The sequence below is a fragment of the Glycine max genome, chromosome 3 (assembly GCF_000004515.6).
Source record: "Glycine max cultivar Williams 82 chromosome 3, Glycine_max_v4.0, whole genome shotgun sequence".
Taxonomy (NCBI): domain Eukaryota; kingdom Viridiplantae; phylum Streptophyta; class Magnoliopsida; order Fabales; family Fabaceae; genus Glycine; species Glycine max.
The window spans coordinates 35,965,616-35,981,193 of NC_016090.4; the positions used below are offsets into that span (position 1 = coordinate 35,965,616).

The window sequence follows — 15,578 nt, forward strand, 5'->3', positions numbered from 1 at the left end:
TTTTAATTTTTATTTTTCGGATATAAATTTATCAGCGTTTTACATATTTAGAAATAAAAATAATTATTTACACAATTTATTATTATCATGATTATTATTTTATATAGAAAATAGTAAAAGCAAATTCGTGAATATATTAAAGTAAATAAATATTAATAGGTTGTTGATTCAACTAATATTAAATTTAATTTTTTTAAACAAGATTTTGATTAATATTAGTTAGCGATAAAATTATTCCGTGTTGCATATTAATAACAATGGTTATAAAAAAAAAGTGAATAAAAAAAATAATGATTACAAAGATGATGATTCATAAAACCGAAACAAAGCAAAGGACAAAAAATACCATGTGCTATAAATAGCGAAACGAATATGATAGGGTCTCACTTCAAAGGAAACGCTTCGAAGGCATGTGACAAGAAACCTCAGCGAGCGTTTCCTCTGGGGTCCATTCACAATTTCACATTTCACGTTTCACATTCATCAATTCATATTCATTCATGGTCCTTCTACAACCTCCTTAATTTCATGCTCTTCTTCTTCTACCTTTTCCTCACGCATCACCGTTTCTTTTCTTGTTTCTGTCTACGTGTGGTGTCCCAATACACAATAGAACAACAAACAATAAACACACACACAAACATAACTCTCTTTATTTCTCTCTCTCTTTTGCTGAGGTAATTACTGAAATCCGTGCCTGCTGCTTTCACCCTTTTGTGCCAAAGTTTGCAATTTTTTTTCTATTATATTGTGCCTCTGCTCTGCTTGCCACCAAAGCTTTCAAATTTCCTCTTCTGGGTCTTTCTCTTTTGCCTCTGGGAAATGGCTAATTGCAGAAAACAACAAGGAGAGGGTCATCATCAAGTGGGTCACTGGCGATCCTCCTACAACAGGAAGCCACCCTTGGGTTAGTCACTCTTTTTTCTTTTTCTTTTTTTCTATTCTTTTTCTTTTCCTTTTCTTAGTTTGGTTTTCTGAGCCTGCGTTTAATTCTTGTTGCATGGATTACTCTTTTAGTTTTCTTTTTGTTTTTGTTTTCAGACACACTTTGAAAAGTGGGCGTGTGATTGAATTGCCACGCACATCATGATCACGCTGCTTTTTGAGTGAATTTTAATTGGGGTTTTTGTTTGAGAAAGTGGGGTTCCCTTGTGTTTTGTAAAATGGTCTGTATTTGAATGAGCAATTAATGGTTTTCTTGCCTTTCTTTTTCGTGTGATGGAGTTCTAATTTTGTGTCAGTCGTGTGTTTCTAGGAACTAGCTTTAGTTAAGATAGATATATATTGAATTGAATTTTGTTTTATTTTTACTGTCCAACTTTTATTTAATTTTCATAGTTGAGTGAAGTGTGGTTTGATTGTGCCCTTATGAAACCCCTGCCTCTTTTGTGATAGGAGGATCAGAGGTGGATTAATTCAAGGCTTCAATTTACTTTCTTGTGTTTGTGTTGTGTGTGTGCAACTCAAGTGATAAGGGTAGGGTGGGGTTATGATGGAGGGCTTAGGTTTCATTTCCTTGTCAATGAATGTAACTAAGAGATTATGCTTGAATAATCAAAGGGAGGGCCTCTAAGGTTATCAGGTGCTGTCATTTCTTTGGTTGGTAGGTTGTTGGTATTGATGCTTTGCATGTCCAGCAGATTGATCGGTTCCAATGTCATTGAATTATTGAAATGGGCTAGGTCTTTTTTATGAAGATGAAATGGACTAGGTTAACATGCATAACTAAGTGTCCTTTTGTAGTGGATCTAAGCAAATTCTGCTCTGTAACAATTTTTGTTTGTGTGCTTGAACCCCAACTGTCTATGGTTGGGCAATTTTCAAGTGGATGTCTAGAAATTGAATCTTTTAGTGCACATTGTAAATAAAAAACCTCATATTATCATATTTGTGAAGCCTAGGGTAAACTGAATTTCCTATGGTAGTCTGTTTTCCACATGTAGCAATTTTAATTTCTGTCAGCATTCTGAACTGAAATTGTTCTGATTTTAGCAATTTCTAATGATGAAACTTTTGATCCGTTCATCCAATGCTACGTGGTATTATTTAATTGAAATTGAGTACTGCAAAGATAACTGAATTTCCTGTTTGGTTTATCTAAATAATTCTTATAATTACTCGGTGTGTCGTGTTCTGAACTGAAACCGTTGAGGTATCTACTAACGGTATAGCTTGGAGACATGTCTGATTGTTTGAAACAATGCCTACATCATTCAATTATTGAAAAGAAAATCTGGTGATTGAACCTGAAGCTGTCGGTTTGCGTAAAAATGTCGGTTTGTGTCGAGTTTCTTTGTGTTGGTTTTTGAACTGAAGCTGTCGATTTTGGCAATTGTTAACTAGTTTATTAATTGAATATTTTATGGTGACACGTTTCAATCAAACAAGCATACAGAGTAATTGTTGCTCTAGATATAACTTGGAATTGTTTGTCTTAAGTTTTGCATGGTTTTCTTTCCTTTGTCACGTTTGTTAGAAGCATCTGCATGTTATTATGAAATAATTTTTTTGAGAATGTATGAGTATCGTACTGTAGACTGCACACGGAGTAATGCAGGGCCCTTTTGCTTGGGATTTTACATATTGTTTCTTGGCTTTCCTTTTGTACTAACCATGCTTTTATTTTGTTTAGATTACGGCACACCTTTTGTTATGTATTCTTGCCATGATAGCAGGCGATTCCTTTAATTATCAACTGATTTTCTTATTCTTCTTGGTTCACAGGAAATAAGTGGCATTCAACAGTGCCTGCCTGGGAAAGGAAATTCTGCACTTCAATTGGCTCAGTTCCATGGCGAAAGCTAGTAGAAAGCAAGAAGTATATGCACCTGTTTGAACATGTGGTGAACTGGGATGACTCTGCCGGCAAAGAGGCATTTGACAATGCAAAAACAAGGTATTGGGCTGAGATCAACGGTGTTCCCTGCAACATTTCGCCACCTGATCCCAACATTTTCATCGATGAAGTAGATTGGAATGCAACTGTTGACCCTCAACTTATTCTAGACGTGGAAACAGAATTAGCAAAGGTCCCCAATGAGGAACTAAGGAAGAACGATCATGAGATTGTGATGATTGGTGGCGCTCTCTTCTTGAACGAGCAAAAGCTTCCATGTACTGGATGGGACGATGATTATGCTGCCGAAGGACCAAAGCCTTTTGATCCAAATTCTGCTGTCCAAGGCTGGGGGGAAAATCTGCAAGAACACAATGGAGTAGAATCTGGGAAACTGAATCATGCTCCTGCTGAACATGCAGGTGAACATGTTGCTCCTGCTGAACCTGCAAAAGAAGATTTTTCTCTTGCTGAACCTGCAAAAGAAGATTTTTCTCTTGCTGAACATGCAAAAGGGCATGAATGGCAAGATTGGAGGAATGATTCTTGGGGTTGGAATCAAAGGGAGAACTATGGTGGTGGTGGTGGTGGTGACTTGCACAAAATGGGAAGAGGGAGAAATGGTGGAGGAGGGTATGGTAATTGGGGAACATGGGATGGTTATAACAGAAGGAGAGAAAACAACATGTCATGGTCTAAGACCCCTTCTGCATATAATGGTAACAATGAGTATCATGTGAATAACAATAGGGGAAGAAGAAATTATAGAGGAGGAGGAAGAAGGGGCAATTTTGTTTATGTGCCTAAGGAGGTGCCTCCTACTCCTACTCATGCTGGATGGTAAATGATACAACAAAGGCTAAGTGTCAAAGACCGTAGACCGAGACTGCGACAAGGGGACCCCAATGAAACTGCTGAGGTGGCTGAAGATATATAAATTTTGTTATCTGGTAAAAAAAACATGCAAGATATGGTAGCTTATAAGAAGACAAAGACAGCATTTTATATTCTAATACATTTGTATGGAAGGTTTATGGTATATTTGGGATTTTATAGTTTAAGAATAGGTTTATGGTATATTTGGGATTAATAGGTTTATGGTATATTCTAGTACCTGCCGTGGTGATAGGTTTATGTATATTCAGAGAAAATATGCATAGACAATTTTAAATGAAGCTAAATTGTTCATTCTTGTCTCCTTGATGATCTATGCTACTTTTGTTTATTTGTTTTTCATAATTCAATATGTAATCCCCTTTACACTTTATTTTGACCTTAGGGAAAAACTACGTCTGTTTTTTTCCTATTTTTTTTTAAATGTTTTATTTTTTATGATTGTGTTATGTTTTTAAAGTTATTTTCAAAACTCTCTTTTTTAGATTTTAAAATTAAAAAAACCTTTTCAAAAAAATATAAAACTTGTTTGATATGAATAGTTTTTTGAGAATCGTTTTCAAAACTCTCTTTTTTAGTTTTTAAAATAAAATAAAAAACCAAGTATATCTAAGATGTATTAAAAATCTAAAATCAGCTTGACTTTTTTTTTAGGAATTAGCTTGATTTCAAATATTTATTTTCAGTTTTTTTATTATGTTTTTAAAAAGTTTAACACGAGGAAACCATTTCATGCTAAGGTGCTAAAGTCAAAGCATGCCTACTAATGAACTTATTTTTTAACCTAAGTTTAATCCTACTAATGAAAGTTCAATTGATTTTCTTCAACCAAATAATTTAACTAAATGTCATTATTTTGTTATGGGTTTTTTAGAGGATTTTTTTTATCCAATAATTTCTTTTGGTGAATGATTTTACCCGGCCAATAACTTGACTCAAACCAATCCAAGTTTGATTAGATTGATTTGGCTAAAACACTTACCTAAACCCAATCATACCCAACCTCATTTAGTTTGGAGCACTGTTTTGCTCAAACTTCATCTATAACCATTTTTAATACTCGTATAAGTAGTTTTTTTTTTATTAAACTAATATACCAATTTATGTTTTACATTATTTAACTTGTATCGTCATTTAAATATTTTGAAAGTTTATTAATTTTAAATTATCCTGAAATTTCTTTTTCATCTTTTATTTTTTTAATTACGTAAATTTTGTGTTTAGTACACTTCTTTTAAAATTAGATAAGATTAACAAGTTTGCCTAATGAACTAGTTGGGTGATGGTTTAACCATGTTGGTCAAGTTTGCTTCCAAAGAACAATTTGGCTAATGAACAAGTTTGTTTAATAAACTAATCAAGAATTGATGCAAATGACCTAACTACCTTGTTGGTTGCCTCCAAAATAATTATATAAAAATAGTAAATCTTAATAAAAATTCAATCACTACAAACCATTATAGAGGGAAACATATAAAATAAATTACTAGCAACATATGAAAATATAAATTTAATAAAAAAGAACAAAACAAAGAAAATAAATTTACAAGCAACAAATAACTATAATTCATTTTTTGCATAAGTTAATATTTATATTAATTAGGGTGAAAAAACTAAAAAAATAAGATATTTAATTTTGGGAAAGAAACAAAAAAAATTATAATAATATACACGCTCTAAATGTTTGGCCTTGACACAATTCGAAGGTAGGTCTTTTTATAAGTTCTGCATAAGCTATTCCTATAATTAAGTTATCTTGAAGAACTTGTGAAAATAAGTTAAAAACATCTAATGTATTAGTAATAAGATATTTTTATAATTTCTCCCAAACACTTATATAACATAAGAGCAGTCCAAAACCGTTGTTTATAAGTTCTTCCAAATGGAACCTTAGTTATTTGATTTGAGGGTGTGCTTAATAATGGAGATTGAAAAACTTTGAACAATATGAGTTTATGTACGACCAACATGTATCATATATTCATAATGCACGAGGTATCTAGAGTTCTTAACAAGTTTGTGATTGAGTGTCATGGTGAGTTCTACACAAGGTGGGTTTCAGAGAAAGGAGAGACTGGTTGAGTCTTTTCAAGCTAGGAGGACGATTTTCTTAACCGTGGTACGAAAAAGGTGAAGGGAGGATAGGTTTGAGAAAACGTGGTGGTGACCATGAACTTATGAATGTATAACTCAGAATATGACTAAGGTTCTAGAGGGTGGTCCAGTGAAGCATTGTGAATTTGTGATGGTCATGTGATTAATTCCTCTTAGCGACAAGGAAATAAATTTATGGGCAAGCCCATGAAAAAATACGCTTAATTAGTTGTTAAGGTGTTAGGGAAAATGGTTAGCTTCCACACTTTGGAATCGAAACTTTAGAGGAATTGCACTAAGAATGATAAAATATTTATTAATGATATGTACAATGGTTTTTTCCAAGTAGTTTTTAGTAATGGGAGGAATTATAAATTTGCCTTACTGGAAGGTCCTTGGATGGTGGTTGACCAATATCTAATAGTCCTTGGCAATCATTTTTCTTGATGAATGCGAAGGAATCAAGGAGGATTACAATTTGGATTCCCACTGAACTCTCTAATGGTATTTTTTTAGAGGGGTTGTGGTATAACCCTAGCTCGGGAATTATGAAGGTTAATCCTTTGACTTCGGTTCATTAATTCACAAGGTGAAATTGGTCGAATTTTTGTTGTATTGGGCCATCATAAGCCTTTGGTCACTCTTATTGTTGTTAGGGGTTATCCCCTTTACTTAAAATATAAAGGTTTACATGTAATTTGCTTTCGGCCGGTGTGGGTGATTTGGGCACAGAGAGGATCAATGTACTGAGTTCATAGGAAACAATTGTAATAATCAGGGGGGAAATAAGACGCATAAAAGGTGTCAATGAGGTAGCGTATGCAAAAGAAAGCAAGGGTTGACGTCTGCCCTACTTTCTAAACTAATGCAAAAAAATATGGATCAAACTAAGTCAACGAATCACCTACAGTCTATCTACAGGGTAATTAGGGTTCATGGTTAATTGTTCAACGTAATAACGCGTAAAATAAGGAGGTTACACAAAGTATTAAAGATTCTTCCATTTGGGATGTTGAAGTTGGCTTTGAGTTATAGCTTTTGCAACAATAAATTTTATCCTTTTCTTGAGATCCCCTAAACTTCGATGTAACTCATGGATTTATAACAAACCCGAAAGTTCATCTGCTAACTTAAGAGTACTAAGATCTTTTTTACTTCCTAACTAAATGGATGTGATTGTAGGTTCTCAATGATTAAGTAAACTTCAGAAGTTTCATGAGCTAATCCTCTCTATTGTAGTTTCTTCTCAAAGGTGTACATGTGTTTATTGTTATAACTATTTCGAGCAGTTTTGAACCTTTTGTGGGTATTGATAATGATTATTGCTTGGTTCTCTTATGCATAGAGAGTGCCTTGATTAAGTTTTAGAGGATTGTTTTATTCTGAAGAACACGTAGTTGTACACTAGTGTATTCATTTGTCTCAAATTTTTGAAAGTACTGTTACACAAGTCAAACAAAGTTTTGCAAGTAACTTCCTTATGACTGAAACCCTTTTCTCAAATTTGTCTCTTCCAAGACTTAGCTACTTGGACATCTTCTAATCTGGCAATCATGATTTTGAACTTCATCTCAAAATTTTGATCATCTCATCAATATTTCTTGAATTGACTTCAAACTTCAAGAAATGTTGATAAGTTTGATAGGAGCTAGGTAACATTATTGAAGTCCAAGTTATATACAACTTGATATTCTTCCTCAAATCTTCTTCCTTTTTGTCCATTTAATTTACTACATTAAAAATTCAAGAAAATTAGTGTGCAATGATCTTTTTCATTTAACAATCTCTTAACACGAATTGCATGAAAATGTATACAATTTTAATAATATCCATCAAGTTAATGCATTAAAACATGTAATAAGATTCTACGAATCTACATATGCTACCGTAGATGTTCCATTTATCAGGATTCAGGACACTTTTGACCCTTCTTATTCTCCCCTCTAAGATAGCTTTGCAGTTCCTAGCTAGAATCCTAGATTTAAGCCACTCTGAGATAGTTTGAGTTTTAATTATGCGAATGGCTATTGCCTACACAGCGTGATGATACTGATCCTTCGCACGCACCAGCTGGTATTATTTGCGTGTGATCATTTATTTTTTTTCTTATATTTTTTATTCACCGGATTTATTAGTTAGTTACACTCATTATGCTTCACGACTAGCTAGCTACAAATCACTGCACCTTGGATCAATATTAATTATAATTTGATCCCCCCCATCTCTATCGTATGCATTGAAGTTTCAATTTTATGGTCGAGCATACTTATTAATTGTTCTCCTGAATTGCATTCCTCCACGTTAATATTGTGGATGAGTCACTTGTTCTTGCTGGCATATTCTATTAACTAGTGTTGTTGTCATAGTGGTCGCTATAACACGTTAATTTGTGAAATGGTTGTACTGATATGACATTAATTAAGAATCTTTCATTTAAAATTTTCCATACTAGGTTGGTCGTACTTTGAAAGAAAGTCATCAACCATACTAGAGATTCTGAAATTCTAGAATTAATTAATATGCTAGCAAATTAAAGAGATGGTTCAATACATACTGTATAATATTGATAAGGAAAATCTTTATTTAAAGCTAACTTTGCTCGTAAATGGGTACATATTGACTCCAACAGTTCAGATAAAGCTCCATAGCTGCCTCTTCTAGGTCAATTATGGAAGCTTCACTTGAAATCATAGCCCTTATTTCTTATAAACTATATATACTTCTAATAACTAATTCAAATTAATAGAGTATTTGAGCTGTTTATTTGGAAGGAAGAGCCCCCAAAACTTCTCATACTCTGGCTGCTTCTGATTTTCTTCAAACATGGCAAACACATAAGTTTCAAGGGGTCTACCAGGCCTTTTTGGTGTTCCTTGCTTCACATTCCGAACCAAGTTTGTGTTGTAAGTTCTTGCATTATCAAGTGAAGTTGCAGTTCCACCAGAAGAAGGCCATCCACTCTCAGACACAACTATGTTCAGTGACCATCCTCCAGATTTCTCCAACGCAGCATAAACAGCATCAACCATAGCATCAAAAAGGTTACGGTAACCAAGTGAACCATCTTGCACTACCACCGAAGGAGACCTAAAGAGTGCATAGTCAAGACTAATGTCCCTAGGGTTTTCAATGTAAGCTAAGTAAGGGTACACATTAACCAATAATGGGGCATTGTTGTTCACTAAAAATCTGATGACACCATCAAGATATGATGTTCTATAATCAGACCTAAATGAGCCTCTTGATGGAGGGTATGATTCTGCCAATGCACCAGACTCAATGGCAGTGGAAACTTTGATTTGGTTTCCAAGGCCAGCATTAGAAATTGCTCTTTGGATGTTTTGCATTGCAGGCACTACAAACTGTGCAAATGAGTCCCAAGGCTTCACTTCATTTCCCACAGTAATGTACCTGAATCTGACATTCCAAAAGTTTCTGACATTGTCTTGCACCCATCTGTTTGCGTTGTCTTGGCTGGAAGCTACATATTGGAGGTCGATGTTAGGAAGATCTAGCAGCAACTCAATGTTGGAATCTCTCAGAGCTTGGAGGACTTCATGGTTTCGATCATAGATTCTCATCCTTTGGAAGCCGTACTGTTTAAAAAGGGAAACTACTTCTTGTGGCGATGGCAGATTGTTGCCAACTCTTCCATAGCATACACCAGATTGTGCACCTGCACCAGATGGAACAAAATGGTGAATTGATAATACTACTTCTAAGATATCAAGGAGATCTGTCTTAGTTTGTTGAACAGTATGTTATGTGTTGTGTATATATGGATAAATTATTATAAATTCTTATTAATATTGTGTGCATGAGTTGAAATGAGCTGTCAAAATTCATATTCCAGCTTATTTAGTCCTGATCGACTTAAAAATTTATTGGCTCTAATTAAGCATGATAGTCCTTGGACGATTTATATTTTATTATTTAATATTTTTATAATTGGTAAAATCGTGGATATTAAATTTAACACTACATGTGTTGTCACTTTATTTTATTTCTATTTCTATCTATTATATTTTTCTATTTTATAGTATACATAATAATAATATTCTATAGTTTTTAATTTTATTTTATAGTGGTTAAAAATAATTAATGATTTCGTAATGTAAAAATCAATTATTTTAATATTTTTTTAAAAAATTAATTGGCCCATTGGCCAACATGTTTAGCATGGGACACACTAAGGGTTGGACTAAGAAATATATAGAGAGAGAAGTGATTAACTTACATTAAGAATAATTTTTGTAGAGTTATTCTTTAATCTATAAGATTAGTGATTTAGTATAATTATTAGATTCTAAAAAATAAATGATGAAAATAAAAAGTCATATATATATATATATATATATATATATATATATATATATATATATATATATATATATATATATATAACGGGAATAACTAAATTGATAGTACTATAAACTAGATCAAGTTTAAAATTTTTCATGTAAATAAAAAATTAATTTACTACTTCATAGACTACCTTATTTTGACGAATAATATGGTATTTAAAATATAAGTAATCTCATTGCTATATAACATACAATAAAATCAATTTATTCGATGTTTGATATACATGATCATAAAGATAATATATATCAAATGTTTCAATGGTTGGATTTATTAATTCCGTATTGTATAAAAAATTATTAAGAGGTGTAAGGATAAAATACTGACACCTCGTGTAAAAGATAAAATTAAATTAAAGAGAGATCAATTTTTATTTTTTTTGGTTACACTCTTCGATAACTTTTTATTACATAATTTTATTTCCAAAGTTATCATTGATAAAAATTATCATATAAATTATGCGTACAAAATCTTATATAAATATAACTATTTATTCAATATTTGCAAAATACATCTGTATATTTAAAGTAACTAATAGTGTAATAGTTTATATGAGTGTAAATTGATATATATTTTTCTCCTTTCTCTCTATATGTTCAACGTTATAATACAAAAGGCAGTACAACTTTTCTAAATTAAGTGATCATATATATAACCTTAAACAGTGATATGAAAAAGTGCCCAAAGTGGAAAATAAACAAGACTTGAGCTTCCTATTAGTAAGAAGATGATATATATATATAGATCAGTTTGTAGAAAGTAGAAAACAAATAGTGATTATTAAATGAGAGAGAGAGAGAGAGAGAGAAACCTGTTGTGCCTGTATTACTGATAAGAAGCATAAACAGGAGGAGTATTGAAGTCATGGAAGAGGTTTTTCCAGAATGGGATTGAGCCATTGAAAATTGAGGATAACAAAATAGGTTAAGGAAGCAAAAGTGATACAAGGGAATGACAATTTAGGCTCCAAAACTAGCTCGTTTAATAGACAAATGAGGCGGCTTGTATTGGGCCATTAGATTTTTTTCCCCTCCAATTTCTATGGCGTCATTCACACTACTGAGGGGTCAAGCACTGCAGCCACTGAGCCACTACCTAGCTAAGCTAGAATAACAACAAAATCAGCTTTCCCTATATGATGGATATCTTAGTGATTACCTAGCAATTTGTTGATCGTGGACTTCACACGTCAAGTTCCCCTCTCTTGTTAGTGTTCAAATTGAAGCCCTAATTTTCAACAAAAAAATTGAAGCCCTAATACCCCAAGGAAAAGTACTAGTATCGTGCTTGTGTCGAACACCGATACCATACGTATTCGTACATATTAAGAAGTATTCAGTTTTTTTTTATTTAAAAAAAATTATAAGATACAATTGGAATAGACTTCGATACGGTTCAAGATGGCTGGATATGACTAAGTTATTTCAAATACGGCTTGAGCCTCTTTTTTGATTATTTTTTTAATATTTTATAGTTTTGTTGTTTTAACTTTAGACTTTTAAAATAAAAAATATCCAAGCATAAACAAAATACAACTCTTTTCCTCTTCGACATAAACAAAAACACAACACACAATTTTCCTCTTCTTTGAGCATGACAACTCTTTTTCAGCAGTTCTAGGCGTTCTTTCGATGAGGAGGTTTATTTTTGGCAAGTGGGATGAGTTAGTCTCTCTCCGCATAATACACAAGCCATGCTTTTGAATAAATTTATTTTGCCACTCAACATCCTTGTTTGTAGTATTTACTAAAACAAAATATGCATATTTGAAGTTTTTTTAAAACGGCAAAAATGAAGATGTCTATTAAACCGCAACACCAGAAGTACTGTAAACACAACATACAAAGAAAGGTTGGACTGAAACTTTGCAGTGTTTTAACAGCACTTAAGATTATATGCATAATTGCATTTTAACACTAGCACAATTGTATTATATATATATATATATATATATATATATATATATATATATATATATATATATATATAAATGTATGTAGAATGTATCATATCCTTAATTTTTTTTAAAAATCTTGTATTCTCATATTCGTGTGACATCACGTATCTAGGATTCATAAATTCAAAACATTTAAGAGTAATGATAGATGTTCATCCAATGAAATAGATTGAGATGAAATATAAAGGAAAGAATAAAATTGGTAAAAAGAAAAGGAAATGAATATTTTTTATATCAACCATCTGTATCATTTATTGGATGTAATTACGTTTGAGAGATAAAAGTATATAATAATTATGGGACATAAAACTATTTCAATCAACATTTCAGCGAGAGAAATGTGATAAGTAATGTGCTCAAATGAAGAAAAATACAAGACAAAATGGAAATGTAAATGAGTTCAAAGAAAAAAAATGAATATATTCATCATTACTCTTCAACATTTAATTAATCTACTTAATCGCTAACTAGGTAATTTCTGGCAAACAAATAAAAATATGATTCAATTTAATTCAGTTTAAATATGATATCAAATTTGAACCAAATCAAACTAGTCTTTTTATGGTTTGATTTGATTTAACGATTTTTATTTTTAATTTATTATTATAATTTAAATTTATGAACTAAAATTACATAACTTATTATGGTAAGTATATTTTGTTTTAAAAATGCATTTATTTATTATTTTATTAATTTTTTTAACATATTTTAATTTAAAAAAACTTACTTCTATTTAATATTATTATAAAATAATATTATTAACTCTTTTTATAACATAATAGTAATTTGTGTATCACTTAATATTTAATACTATTTTAATTTATATTAGTTCATCCTTTTTAAAAGCAAATCAAATACGATAAATTATTTAATACTTATTATTAGTTATTACAACAAAAACCACATATTACAAATTTATTATAGAAAAAAGTACAGTATGAATCAAAAACTATAAATATTATAAACTTAAATTAATACTAGTCCTATAATGTTAAACCTCCATTAAATAAAATTAATATAATTGTAATATGTGATTTATTTCAATTTGATTATATTTCTATAATAAGATCTGAAAACTAAATAAAAGTGCGGAATTTTTTAATTATTTATTTTTACGATTTACAGTTTAAGCGGTAGTCAAATTTTTTAATCAGTTTCGTGGTTTACAGATAATTTGATTGATTATAAATAAATATTTTTGAACATATAATTTATATTTTAAAGGTATGATAAATAATTTATATTGTTATACAAGGTTATTTTTAATTATTGACATTTTATTTTAAAATATTAGAATTTAATGAATAAATAAAGATGAAATAGATAGATTAAAAGATATAAGAGGTTGAGAAAAGTCTCTAAGAATGTTATTGTCGAAGAATAAGTCTTAAAAACGTTGTCCTTTAAGGTAACTATTATAATTTTTATATATAGAAATTAAGGATTTTTTGTTTTATAATTAATTTTACTCTTTTAAAAAATTATTATTAGTTTTATCTTTGATATAAAGGCTGGTCTAGAAATGTATATGTGTATAGATATCCACAAATCCAATTTGATCCAACTCAACTTATACATTTTAACTTTTTTTTTATTGATCTTAATTTAATCTAATTCAATTAAATTTATAATTTTTTTGGATTAAGTACCGGGTTTCGGTCTAACATTTTGTGAACACGGATGGATTTTTTTTTCCCCAACCAGGGTAGCTTCCATTTCCCTAGATTTCAAACCAATGTGCCATTCATTGTATTTTATTTTTCATTGTGGAAGCTAGACTAATGAAGTCTTCCACTAACCTTAACTATAACTAGTCCAATAGTCTTCCACTCACCTTAACTATAACTAGTCCAATAAAATCTTCCACTCACCTTAACTATAACTAAGTGGCATTAGTCATGCCGATATTAATTTGATAGTGACTCGAAGTGGAGTGGGTTTAGATTTTTCTTTAATTTTTCAAATATATGGATTAAATTTTATCTATTTATTTCATGTAAATTTGTTTAAAAGCAAAGGTCAGCTTTAAAATTTACTTAAAGGTTTATTTTGTAATAATGTGTTTAAATAAGCTAATAGATTGAAAATAAGACGAAAAAAGAAAATAAGTATATATTAACTATTTTTCAACATTTAATTAATCTTGTTAACTGCTAGCTAGGTAGCTCCGCTGCAAGGAGATAACATGCACATTAAGAAAACAAAATGGGTGATCAAAATGTTTGACTGTATCTGCATTCATTTATCCTCTTTTTTTAATGGATGTTTTATTCTTGTTTTGTATTTCTATTTTTTTTAGTAATTAAGTTCATAATTAAGACTATGATGAATTCTATATTTTAACCTTTTGTTATTTCTCAATTTCAATATAGCAATGTTCCTTTGTCCAATAGAGTGTGTTATTATTCACAAAATTAATAACCATAATATAATTGATAGTTTGATTCATGTACGACACTGAATTAAAAAACTCAACTTATTTAACTCAATCAATTATTAAATTAAGAAGCCTAATAACACGTATTATAAAGAACTTGGTTGATGATTGATACCCATAGAAGGCAATATTAATGCCTTGATAAAAAATGTTTGCAATGCTCAATTACATAAAGTCTGCCATGCATACCATTGACAGAGATTTGGCCTAGTAAAACCATGCTGAGCAAGTTATAGGAAGATATTTGAAGGTCCACCTGATTTTAAAAATAAAGTCTTGTCATATCCCTAACCAACTTGTCACAAACTGCATCATTTTGAGCCAAAAATAGTTCAGCTGCTTCTCTACTATCCAAACTGCTCCCTTCAATAAAGTAGCTTCCCTCATGTTTCACAATGATTCCATGTTCACAAGCCAAATCTAAGACATCTGACTCATGGCAAAACCCTCTTCCAAACTTGATACCCTGTTCAGCCCTTTTCGTTGCTGCGGGTGCTAGTTTATTTTTTACCACTTGAGCACAGATCATAACACCCTCCACCTGAAGCACCAGATATCATAAGAGAACAAAAGAATCAAAACAAGAAAAGAAAGGGTGTTTGCGAAAGAAAACAAGAACTTGGGTAACTCTACACATATTACGAAACAACAATAATTGTTGGTGTATGACCACACTAAACCTTTATTAATAATGAGCAAATAGGATCGTATGTTTAGATAGGATCAATCTCAATGAGTAATAAAGACTAAATCACTAATTACTATATAATCATAAATAAGAAAATAATATATAAATCTAACAATCTTAATTGCAGACCCAGTATCCTGGCTTAGTTACAATCTCTTTGGGGTTGCCTAAATTGCAAAGTGGTGGTTTAGTCCCACATCGATGAGTTATATATCAAAATTAAAATATATAACTAAGGAACAACTCTTATCTTACTAGATGAATTTTTAGGATTAAGTTAAGGATATGACTCACGATAACATACAAAAGT

At 31.1% G+C, this 15,578-nt stretch overlaps 2 protein-coding genes across 2 annotated transcripts; one reads left to right on the plus strand and one right to left on the minus strand.

Annotated features, from left to right (window-relative positions):
• The first annotated feature begins 368 nt into the window (after window positions 1-368).
• Window positions 369-4,024, plus strand: LOC100794939 (uncharacterized). The gene is made up of 2 exons (XM_003521110.4): window positions 369-907; window positions 2,725-4,024. Exons 1-2 carry the CDS (start codon window positions 823-825, stop codon window positions 3,678-3,680), a joined length of 1,041 nt encoding a protein of 346 aa, XP_003521158.1. The 5' UTR covers window positions 369-822; the 3' UTR covers window positions 3,681-4,024.
• A 4,330-nt stretch (window positions 4,025-8,354) lies between these two features.
• Window positions 8,355-11,263, minus strand: LOC100795474 (glucan endo-1,3-beta-glucosidase). The gene is made up of 2 exons (XM_003521111.4): window positions 10,998-11,263; window positions 8,355-9,500 (listed from the first exon to the last, which is right to left on the minus strand). Exons 1-2 carry the CDS (start codon window positions 11,083-11,085, stop codon window positions 8,554-8,556), a joined length of 1,035 nt encoding a protein of 344 aa, XP_003521159.1. The 5' UTR covers window positions 11,086-11,263; the 3' UTR covers window positions 8,355-8,553.
• Window positions 11,264-15,578: the final 4,315 nt, after the last annotated feature.